Source organism: Choloepus didactylus, chromosome 7 (assembly GCF_015220235.1).
Source record: "Choloepus didactylus isolate mChoDid1 chromosome 7, mChoDid1.pri, whole genome shotgun sequence".
Taxonomy (NCBI): Eukaryota; Metazoa; Chordata; class Mammalia; order Pilosa; family Megalonychidae; genus Choloepus; species Choloepus didactylus.
Window position 1 is genome coordinate 142368405 of NC_051313.1, and position 12055 is coordinate 142380459.

Consider the following 12055-nt stretch of genomic DNA (forward strand, 5'->3'; position numbering starts at 1 on the left):
CAGAAGTGAGCCATTTTTAAAAGCAATTGAATCTAGCATAGCTGAGCTCTCCAAGGTTGCTATCAGTGTCATTCGTTAAGATCTTAAGAACTTGTTTGATATCATCCCTTCAGGAAGTACTAGGAATCCTTATCTCTATCTTGAATATTTTCATCCCCCTCAGTGTTTTTTAAGTCCTCCGTCTTTCACTGTAACTTAGAATCACAATTTAGATCTGAAAAAGCCTTTGAAGATCATGTTAAAAATTTCTCCTTCTACAGATCATGATACTGAGGCTTAGAAAAGTCCCATGACTTCCTTGAGAATAGACGACCATTGAAGAACAGCATGGTTTTTCAATTGACTTAAATACCAAATGCAGTTAGTTTGACTGAAGTGCAGCTACGTGTTCCCTTAAAGAATTTTCGTCCCATCCTCTGACCACCGAGGCAGTGCACTCCTATTCCTCAGGCCGACTTCAGGGGGCCCAAGCTGACTTTCCAGCTCAGCTCTAGCTGCTCTGCGACATCACACACTCCCTGTTCTTTGATAAGGCACCAAACCAGATAATTTTACAAGAGAAAGAACAAGTAATGATTGCCCTGCCAATACAACCAGTGTTGTACTGTCTTAAAAGGGGAAATCTTACAGTGTTAAATAAACCTGCTCTAGCAAGAAAAGAAGAGACAAAAGGAACAAAAGCATTACAGAATCTCTTTTAGGGAGAAGTTATGATAAAATCATTTATAAAATGCATAAATGGTTGATAATTGCCCAAGTATAACTGCCTCCCTTGTATACTTGAATTCTAAAATAAAATAAATCCTTGACTTAAAATATAGGTTCTCTCATCCATAGTTTATTCTGTGAATTATTCTAGTATGCACAGTTTAATAATTATTAATAACCATTACCTTAAATGACTGGAATGAAACTCTAATAGAATTTTAGGCATCATTTGGAATGCAGGCGATAAGACTTTGGGATCAGGAAAGCCGTGCTGACAACCCTAAGATCATAATACACAGGTGCTCATAAATTTACTTCTTTTTGAAGTTGTTTAGTAGATAAATTTTAGTTCACTCTCTTCTAAACCAGCTTGCAAGACAGTAATTTATGGAGTTAGTTTCTCTTTATAGCAAAGGGAAAGATACTCTTCCCTGGGTTGCTTTGGAAGTTGCACCTGCATCAAAAGGGCCTGATTGGAGGAAGCTTTGTAGAGTGGAATTAGAAGACCCAAATTCAAATTTCAGCTACCACTTTCTCTGTAATTTTAGAGGAGTTACTTTAGCTCTTTGAACCTTAGGTAACTTTCCTATAAAATGGAAACAGAATATGGACATAGCTAAGGCATACCAGACGGAGGAGAGGACGATTCAGGATGAGATAGAGAAGAAGCAGATCCTATAGGGCCTTATAAGGAACTTGGCTTTTATTCTAAGTGTAATGGAAAGCCTTTGGAGGATTTTAATGACGGAAGTGATATGTTCTCTCTTTCAAAATAGATCACTGTGACTACTGACTCATTATATAGATATTTTTTAGTTTCTAGTGTATCAGAATAGCCAGAAGGAAATACCTGAAATTGTTGAACTGTAATCCAGTAGGCTTGATTTTTGACGATGATTGTATAACTGTATAGCTTTTATCATGTGACCATGTGATTGTAAAAACCTTGACTGACAATCCCTTTATCCAGTGTATGGGTAGATGAGTAATAAAATAAAGACGTGCATGAAAAAAATAATAGATCGGGAATATGGGGTGGGGGAAATACCCCTACGTAAACTCTGGATGGTAGTAATAGTACTACTTTAAATCATTCATCAATTGCAACAAATGTAACTACAAGTAAAAAAGTGTTATCAATTGTAAAAAATTTTCCACACTAATGCAAGTGTTGGTGGTGGAGTAGTGTATGGGAATTCTATAATTTTTGCATGGTTGTTCTGTAAATCCACAACTTCTGTAGTAAAACACACACACACAATAGATCACTGGCTGCTACATGGAGAACAGACCATGGAGGGTGAGTTGGAGGCAAGAATGGAAGCCAAGAGTCCAGTTAGCAGATGATTGCAGTACCATAGGCAGTGAATGCTAGTGGCTTGAATTAAGGTGGTGGATGTGGGGAGAAGCCAAAGGATTCTACATATGATTCGGAGTGATGAGCCCACACCTCCTTAAGCTGTAATCCTGTTTGGGAGTCTTGTTTCCTTCTCTTCAACACAAAGCTTGGATGATTCCTGTGCACCAAACACACCTTGGAGATTAGAAATGGCCCAGAGTGAGGTAGCTAGAACCTCTGGTAGTTTTGCTGCTTCGTTCTGCTATTCAGTTATTACATTGCCAGGTCATCCTGCAGCGGTGCCGCAGGGAGAGGGGCTGCCTGGAGAAATCTGCCTGAAGCAGAGAATGTGCCTGGTCTTCTCCTCATTCAAAGAGTGATTCTATTCCTGTATGCAGAGTATGCATAAAAATAATATATATAAACCAATATAAAATATTAAAATTTTAGTACAGTTTCCTCACATTTTATATTCAATTAATTTTACATTATACTTGTGGAAATACAGGACTAGGTAATTCCTTACATGAAATATTTTGTTACTCAAATGATAGCTAAGTTCTGTTACTTTGGGCTGATGTAAATGGTTAGAAGTAAAATATATTAATTGATGTGTTTACCATTGATTTCAGTTCAACAGCAAGAATTAAATCATTTGATAATTGTGTTTGAGGACAGTATCAAGTCAGACTCAAATTCTGGGATGTTTCTACTGAAACCTTGAGTAGAGGCTATTCAGAAACATGCATGGAAAATTCAAGTTGGGGTCCAAATTCTTGTATTGATATGTTTTTCCCTTGTTTCTTGGGCAGCTCATTCTCTCCAGTTGGGAAGGAGGCTACAACTTACAGTGTCAAGATCTTGCCAGTGCAGGGGAAGCTGATGTTCGGGTGAGCTGTTAGAGCAGATCAACTATCTATAAACCACCTCTCATTGAGATGGAGAGGCGGCCTTCTCCTCTCAGATACAAGCCTGGGGCTGGGATGAGAAAGAAAGAGTAGGTAACAAACTTGGTTCTCCAAGTGTCCATTTTTAGGGAACTAACCTAATTAACCGTGGCATAAACCATGTTATAAATGTCTCTACAGAACGGAATGAGGAAGATCTCTATACTGTTAAAATCTCCAGGATATATTTAACTGAAAAAGAGTAACTTGCAGAACTGTGTTTATAGTGTGGTACCTTTTGTGTAAGAAATGGAGAAAAATATGAATATACATCTGTGTATATGTTTTTGCTTACATTTTTAAAAAGAAGCAATGGCTGGATAAACCAAAGTCAGTAAAAATGCTTTCCTTTGTGGGGAGGGATCAGAGTGGAGGAGACAGCGGTGGAAGTTAGGCTTCCTTGAATGTACTTTACATTATACTTCATGGTGGATCCATTAAGTATTTTACATAATTATAAAACAAAACAAAATTAAGTAAAAAAGAAAACAAGGCAGCCGCACCCCCCAAAATTGGAAACAAACTAAAACAAATGAGTATACCAATAGATTAAGTTGTTGACATAACCATCCAAAGAATTATTATTTCAAGTACTTTGAAACTGCCTGCAGCAGTTTTTTGTTGCTATGATTAATAATAAGACCAGCATTGCTTTCTTGAGACTGTGGTGTAGACATACTATAAGGAAAGGACAATGTTGCTATCATTAGAAAACACAGAAGAGACACACCAACGATGCCCTCAGGCTGCTGACTGGGTGGCAGGAAGAACATTATCACATATCACTTTCTTTTTCCTTTTTAATATCCTCATAGGTAGCCAAAGTGCTATGGTGGTACTATTTCTCCAAATCAATAGAGTTCCTGGACACAATTTTCTTTGTTTTGCGGAAAAAAACCAATCAGATTACTTTTCTTCACGTCTATCATCACGCCTCTATGTTCAACATCTGGTGGTGTGTTCTGAACTGGATACCTTGTGGACAGAGTGAGTACCTTATGTTTTCAGTGCTGTGGGACGGAGCCTTCTGGGACCGCTGCTGAGCCTCTCGTGCTGAGCTCTGCAGACTGGTCTGGAGAGAGCCAAGGGAGGCCAGAGCACAGCCTACATTGTCACAACAGTGAGTACGAGTCAGCCAGGGTGGTTTAGTTTCTGGTCTTCGACACTTGGGTAAATCTGGATTTTTCTTTTGTGTGCACCAAATGTGGTGGTCAGAAGCACAAAGCACAAAGCACAGACCCCAGCAGGAGCAGTTTTACTCCAGTGCCAGCAACTTCTGTGCCTGCTGTGGAAATACAGCACCTTCCTCAGTCACCACTTCACTGTGATACAGATGGGGTCATCTCAACTTTCAGGGCTCTGGGTTTTCCATTCTGAAAAATGAAGTTTTCATCTCTGAGAGAGCCACCAGAGCAGTAACTACAAAAAGAAATACATTTGACATCGTAATCTCATGCCCTCAGTCATATATATGTTTTTGTATAAATCAAAGATTTGACGAAGTGGTAGTTACCCTAGCTCTGTATTGATAATTCTGTTTTACTCTTTTAAAAGACTAGTGACAACTCACTACAGTGACTTCAGTCACTAATGGATCAGTTATGACCTGCAGTTCAAGAAACATTGAACTAGAGAAAGCAGTATTTTCTATTTGATGCTTACTGTCTTGTTCCCAAGAATTTCAAAATGTTCTTTGAAAGTTCAGAACAGGTAAAACTTGGGTCAAAATGATATTGTTCTAGGCTTTAGAATCTAATAGACATATTATTAGAAGAAATTACCAGGGTGTCTGGAATATATCCGTAACCAAAGGTGTCATCTACAGCCACGGTGTGAAGGAGGACACTGCTGCAGGTGGAGTGGGCAGAAAGACGGGCTTTTACAGCTCTCCTAGACGGAATCTAGCTTCTTGAGTTCAGTTATCAAGGAAAGACGATTATAGTCAATATCAAAGGAGAATTATCAAGGTTAGGTATGTTATGATTTTCAACAGTGTCATTCCAGATCACCTCACAGTCACTATGTAAACAGAGATTCTGGTGATGAGCGTATTAGGCATGTAACAAATTCCTTTCAGTGTAGATTATTATTAAAATTAAAAGCAGAAACCATTTTTTGTTGTCTATCCATGGAAACACAAGCCTATGTAGATAAAGAAATATCACTACTGTTGTTGCTACTACCTGGCACTTCGAAATTATCTTTTCATATAAATAAACCTGCCTTCACAACTCATTCCAGCCAGTATTTGTTGAGCATTTACTTTGTGCGTGGTATTGTATTTTGTTTCTTAGTTCATTGACATGCATTTGTCTATCCAGATCTCTAACACAGGATTAGAAAACCAGGTTAGAGCATTTACATAGATTAATTAGCTAGTATATGTGCAGTACTTTTTAGTTTACTTAGTCTTACATTATCTCAGTTAATCGCATCACAATCTTAAGAGTGGTTATTATTTGCCCATTTTACAGATGAGAAAACTTATTTCACAAGGTAAAATAACCTATCCAAGGCAACATAGCTAATAAATGTCCTCTCTTTCCAACACATCCACCCTTTTGACCCTCAGCGAACCCAACATAGAACATAGCCCTTCTTGGTTTCCTCGAGTTCCATTCACCCTCATTGCAGGTGGTGATGGAGGAAATGAAGATGGGGCGTAGGGGACGGGTGGTGGTACAGCACAGCTTAGCACAGCAAGTACCCCACATTTTTCCTAAGAAAAATCTGTCAGGTGGCCCTGCTGCTGGGAGGGTCCCACTGGCCAGTCTCTCCTCAGCCCAGCCCTGTCATCCTGCTGGGCTTTCCCTCTCCCCCATCCTCTCATCTTCCATCTCCCGGTTCTTAGGCCTCCGAGTGGAAGTTACTTACTTACTTATGAAGAACACAGCATATTTTCTTTGTCTCTCTAGCATTCTATTCAGCTATATACTGAAATCATTCAGAATAAAAGGGCTCATCAAAGGCCACCAGCTTTAAACTAGTATTTCTTAGCTGACAGTAATGACAGTTAAAGAAACGGCAGAACGTTTGCAAATCAGGAGTTACCTGTTTGGCTGACACTCTGGCTGAAAGGCTCAACCTGGGGGAGTTTTGCTGGATCCTAGAGTAATGGCACAGTGATCAGGGTGACCTTTGTTTTGTAACAGTGCCACATTTGTTTATTCATTTTCAACTTGTGATGCACAAGAGGACTCTCATTTGATAAGAAGAATAAACAGTACTTTCTAGAAGAGAGTAATTTTCATGTTCTCTCATAGGTTTCTTTGGACCAACACTGAACAGTTTCATCCACATCCTTATGTACTCCTACTATGGGCTCTCTGTGTTTCCATCTATGCACAAGTATCTCTGGTGGAAGAAATACCTCACGCAGGCTCAACTGGTATGTTAACGTTAACCCATCTTTCACCTCTTCTCCACGTGAAAGCGTTCAAATGTTCTCATGTATGGGGGAAGGAAAACAGACATCCAGGCTTAGAAGGGAGGCTTTTTATGTGTGCTGAGGCTTCCTATTTTTCTCCAAAATGGCCTTTTAAGAATTAACCCTTTTGTGTTAAACTGTCCTGTGTGTATACAATTTGCTTATAATGGGAGGTACCTTACTTTGAAATGTAGATGAATACTTTATAAAATTAACATATACATTAACTCCTACTTTTCCAAGAGAAAATTAATAAAAGGCAGTTTTATATATTTACTAATATCAAATAAAACTCCTAAATAGAATAGAGGACTGCTTCTGCACTTTCTTGTTTTATTCCCGCAAAACTTAGGGAGTAATAGCGGTGGGCGTCTAAATTTATAACTGTGAGGGTGGTTTCCCGGGGCTCTCAGAGCCCTGCACCCTCCCAGCCAGGCCCTCTCCACCCCCGGCAGGTTCAGTTCGTGCTCACCATCACGCACACCATGAGCGCTGTCGTCAGACCCTGCGGCTTTCCCTTCGGTTGCCTTATCTTCCAGTCATCTTACATGCTCACGTTGGTCATCCTGTTCTTAAATTTTTACGTCCAGGTAAGTGGAATGTAAAGATTCCGCGGTAAAACTGAATGTAACTATTTAACTAAAAAAAATAGATTGTGCACTTTTGCATTATGTATTCATTTAATTTTTTTGATTAAAAATTAGAGTAGTACATGCTTGTTGATAATTCCTACAACAGATGCAGAGTAAAATACGAAATTTCCTAACTCCTTGAAGGATAACCACTTTATTAATTTAGTGGGCATTCTATTCAACATTTTTTAGTGCATGCATATAAAGATTTATCAAAAATATTATTAGCTTTACATATGGTTCTTCATTTGCATCATGTATTTGCACCATGCAACCAAAGTCTGACATCTGAAATTTAATCACTGTTTATAGTAATACAGGTCCAGGAAGTTTATATGAATGGAGAAAAACATGGGTTTAATGATTTTAGTATTAAAAAATTATTACCATATTTGCTAGTGTGATGTTATAGGCTCACTGTTTAGATGGAAGAAAAATCCTTTCAGGCAAACCAGTGTGGGAAGATCACATTTACTTTATCAAGTATCATTTTCTTTTTAATTACAATTTAAGTGGAAGAGAGCTTCAATATTGCGCTTTCAAAATGACTATTGTACAAGAACTCATGAAAGCAGTAATAGAGCACAGGCCTCAGGTGGTTGTCAATTTTAAATTGCTCTCCTTTGTGGACAGGAAAAATGGAAAGCTTTATGAAAAAAATAAAAGCATACATTTATATTCTAACCAGTACTTTTGAAATTGTATTCAATTGTTTTTTTTCCCTCAAACAAGAAGCACTTTCTTATTTTTTAGTTTGCATTTGCTGAAGGTTAATTCGTGGTGATTTTACACAGAGCACAAATGTGGGAAATGAACGTTTTAGTTTGCATTTGCTGAAAGTTAACCCATAACAGTTTCATACAAAGTACAATTGTGGGAACTGAACTTTTGACAGCTTTTCAGCTCTTGGACTGGGAGGCTTTGTATTTTATAAAGAGATAAAAGTTTCCTTTGAGAATTTCTAAAGAAATAGCCATTGCTGGAACCAAAGTCACAAAAAAAGACTAATAGGGGAGTCATGTTGGTGCTTGCTGTTAAAATTTGAAGAGAAGCAAGTAGCCCAGCAGGGGTAGGTAATGGTCCTGGAAGGCTTAACCCTCCATGCTGGCTCAAATTGAATCTTAGTCCTTTGTAACTTGAGTATATCATTTCAGTTTTGGGCCTTAATGATAACATTGCTTAAAATTAAAACAACAACAACAAAAAAACCAGCAACAACTGCTTAGGAAAGAAGTCAAATAAATTAAACTTGGAAATCTTCCTACTTAGCCCTCAGAATTTGAGATGAGATCAGGTATTTTGTCAGAATAAGGATATGCCAGAAAGCAAATCAAGCCAGAATCCCAGGTACTGTTTCTTTTAAAATAACAGTACTTTCTTGCTGGAATTCTATTTTTAAAGAAGTTTATCATTCCAGGAAAGCAGCTAATGCCAAATAATTTGACTGCTGATTCCATAATACACAAATCCTAACCTAATGTAGTTATGGTGAAAAAAAAACCTTTCATTGAAATTGATGCATTTGTCTTGGTTTTTATTCTATTTTTATCTTTAACCAGAGGCTTACAAATGGTCATCTTACAAAGGAGCAGGAATTTTTATTAGAAATTTCAATACCCCCAAAAAATCATGTACAGTTTTAGACAATATGCAATGTCAGAGACAAGGTCTTATTAAAGAATCCCTTTCTTTCTTTTTCCCTTCAAAACAGACATACCGGAAAAAGCCAATGAAGAAAGGTGTGGAAGAGCTACCTGCAGGGAAAGAAGTTAAGAATGGCTTCTCCAAAGCCTGCTTCACGGCAACTAATGGAGCGGTCAACAAGAAAGCACAATAAAAAGAGTAACAGGAAAAGCATATACAGTAGCCTAACAGATTCGCTTGTTTTAAAGCAAAGACTGAAAGTTATATACGTTTTAGCATAAGCTAATTTCTTTCGAGTTTATAAATCATTCCTACCAGAATGTATTAATAGATTGCTATTAGGTTTAACATGTTCACTAAAGCCTTTGCTCAGCACTGACATGAAGCTGACCTCAAAATTGGTGCCACTCCCCTACCACTCCCTCCCCACTCGTAACTTAACCCCTAACCAAAAACTTTTTAGCAATTTATACAGATACAAACCTAGTAAACATGGAACATTTTTTTCCTCACAGCAAGCCTTCAGATAAAAAGTTAAAGTTTTGTTCAGTGAAAATGTTTAAACTAAAAAGTTAACTGTCTTCTAAATACAGGGTGTGTTTTAATCTACATTTTAAGCAATAATTGCCAGTGCATTATCAATATGTCTGTTCCATTAGGAATCAACACCAGGAGATATCAAAATGGAATCATAAATGTAAGACAGAAAAATCTAGCAAAACTTCTCTCTTAAGTCAGAGTCTTTCTGACTTTCCCACCACTCCTGATTCTAAATTTAGTGATACAATGATGAAATGTGTGTATTTTATTTTGAAGATTAGTTCTTCAAAGAAGACATCCTCTGCCAAATCCTCATAACTCAGGAGCTTTGGGTAGGAGTTGTTCCTCAGTTTTAATTTGATTTCCTCAATTTTTCATGTATTCGTGTTTACTTCCCATGCTAGTTAGTCTAGGTTAGGACAGACAGACAGCCAGCCTGCTCCGTGCTAAAAGCAGTGTCTGAATCTGGCTGCCCACTGCCTTTCTGAGTAAGGGCTAGAGTCCTTATCTGCTCTTCTTATCTGCTCTTCTCTATTCCTACGTGCCTCGGGAATAGTTACAGATCAGAACTAATGGAGCAGACAGACACTGACTTTGTCAACCACTGCTTGGGAAAACTATTTGTGACTATTATCCCAAATACCTGCTACTGTCCTTTGCAAGTTAGTTAGGTTTTTGAAAATAGGAAGAAAAAGAGTGCTCCAGAAAGATTCCAACACTGAGCCATGGGCTGATAATGAGCCACGATGAGAATTGCCAAACTGGCAAATGCAGCACATCCTTTCCCTGTTCAGATATTGCCATCTCTACAGAGAATCAAGCACAAAAGCAGAAGAGTGACTATTTCCTTCCTCCCCAAGTGTTGGACTATCATTTATTATTAAATTGTATTAAGAATGGAAATGGAATATTTTCTCAAGATTCGATGAACGTTAATTTATACCCTGTAAATTGAGACTTGCCAACACTGACATTTTATCTTGGTTCCTGTTTAATTCATTTTAAAGTAAGTTTCTAGGTCATAAAGTTGACATCAAATACATATGCATCAGAAAGCAGAAAGATATTTCACATTATAGGCCAAGGGCCTTTCTGTCCCTTGCTTGCCATCTTTTTTTCCTGCACTCTAGTTTTAAATTGACTTTCCTCTTGAAAAATAAATAAATAAATAAAACTCGCACTGACTTTTCTAAATTTTAATTCATGTAAACTACCCTTCTCAGGATTTTGACTCACTTTTTGAAAGGTGACTATCTCTTAGTAGTCTTCAGGGTGAATGACTTATACCCTGGGACATCCCCCTCTCTGCTGGTTGATCTATTTCTGCTGAAGAGACATTTCCTTCTGATGTCCACTTACTCTCAGATTTATTTTTCTAAGCAGTTTTCTAAAACTAATTTGCTCACCACTTCCCTCTTGCACCACCATATAACTGTTTTCAACATATTGCTTTCTCCCAGCAATTCAAACCAGGGCTAGCCTCGAGTCTGGCTGTCATTGCTTTTCTAGGACAAAACACAAATTGGACTGAGGAGGAAGCCTCCTGGAGAAAGGGGATGCTAAGTCCATTTTAGGTCTGGAGCTTGGACATTCCATGTAAAAACAAGAAATAGAGAGCTAGTAGACAGACATCAGAGGTCATAATTATATTCAGCTCATTCTTTGTTGTCGTAAGGCCTTCAAGTCCCAAGCTCAGTATCAAGGCTGCAATTTGGTGTGCTTTCAGGTATTTCATGGCTGTGTGTAAGGAGGGTGGGTCATCCTACAGCAGAACGAGAGAGCCAAGCAGCTGTCAGTACAAGGCAGCTTGAAACCTCTAGATCAAAGTGAAGAACTTGGTAGTTAACTCCTTCAAGCTAATGCCAGAGATCTAGTTAGAATTTTCAGGATGTTTATTTCCAGTTTGGTCTTTGATTCTAGTGAAAGTTAAAAAACGTATAGCCTTAAACCATTCAGGGGATGATAATACACAGAACTTTGGAATCTTAGCCACAAAAATGGAATCAGGTAAATACTTGAACCTGTCGTTAAGTGTTATAACTTTAAAGAACACAACTGTTTAATTTTAGTGTGATTTGCTTAAAATAGAACTGTAAAAAAATTATAAATCTGTATAATCTGTTTAAACAAATGGAAATTTTTTCCCAAATGAATTTCCTCTTACTCATGGGAATGAAAACACTTAATACTATAAGAGTATCAATTAGTAATTACCCCAATTTTTAATGTGAAAAATTAAAATGGAATGTTTATTGAATAGAAGTAGACATAGACTTTCTCAACCCGTCAAACTATGTTAGCCATACTGGGGAATAAAGTCCTTCCCAAAACTATCAGAGAGGTATTTCTTATTTTTGTTTAAGGCAAAATGGTATTTAGAACAGCATTTAGCATGTGAGAGACCATTCTAGTCTTTTTTCCAATATTTTCATATTGTTTCATGAGTGTTTATAGGGGCTTTCTTATTTGTAAAATAAGGATATCACTTTTTTTTGTTCTCTTTTGAAATTATATCTTAAGAACATAGTATCATGATTGGGGTGGACAGGGAGGCAATAGAAGCCATTTTTCTTTATAGATAGATAAAAAGCATTCTGTATGATTGTTGTATAATAAATTGATTTTTACACTAAAGCATGTGGTGATTTTTCTTTTTTGGTTTAAAGAAGTTAAAATGTGTACCTGCATGATATTCCAAATGACATATTACTCAGGGATTTTTTTTTTTTTTTACAGTAAAAACGTTAGCAATTAATTTTAGGTATTTCATTCTTCATTCATTACCATAAGCAGTGGGCTTTTATGCAACATTATTAAC

General features: G+C 37.4%; 1 protein-coding gene across 1 annotated transcript in view; it reads left to right on the forward strand.

Annotated features, from left to right (window-relative positions):
• The window catches only part of ELOVL2 (ELOVL fatty acid elongase 2), an 81863-nt gene extending 70041 nt beyond the window's left edge, over positions 1–11822 (forward strand). Inside the window, exons 4-8 of the mRNA XM_037844309.1 lie at positions 2860–2937; positions 3810–3981; positions 6258–6382; positions 6877–7011; positions 8765–11822. Of these exons, the coding sequence (XP_037700237.1) occupies positions 2860–2937; positions 3810–3981; positions 6258–6382; positions 6877–7011; positions 8765–8890 (636 nt within the window). The 3' untranslated portion in view covers positions 8891–11822. The remainder of the gene's footprint in view (positions 1–2859; positions 2938–3809; positions 3982–6257; positions 6383–6876; positions 7012–8764) is intronic.
• Positions 11823–12055: the final 233 nt, after the last annotated feature.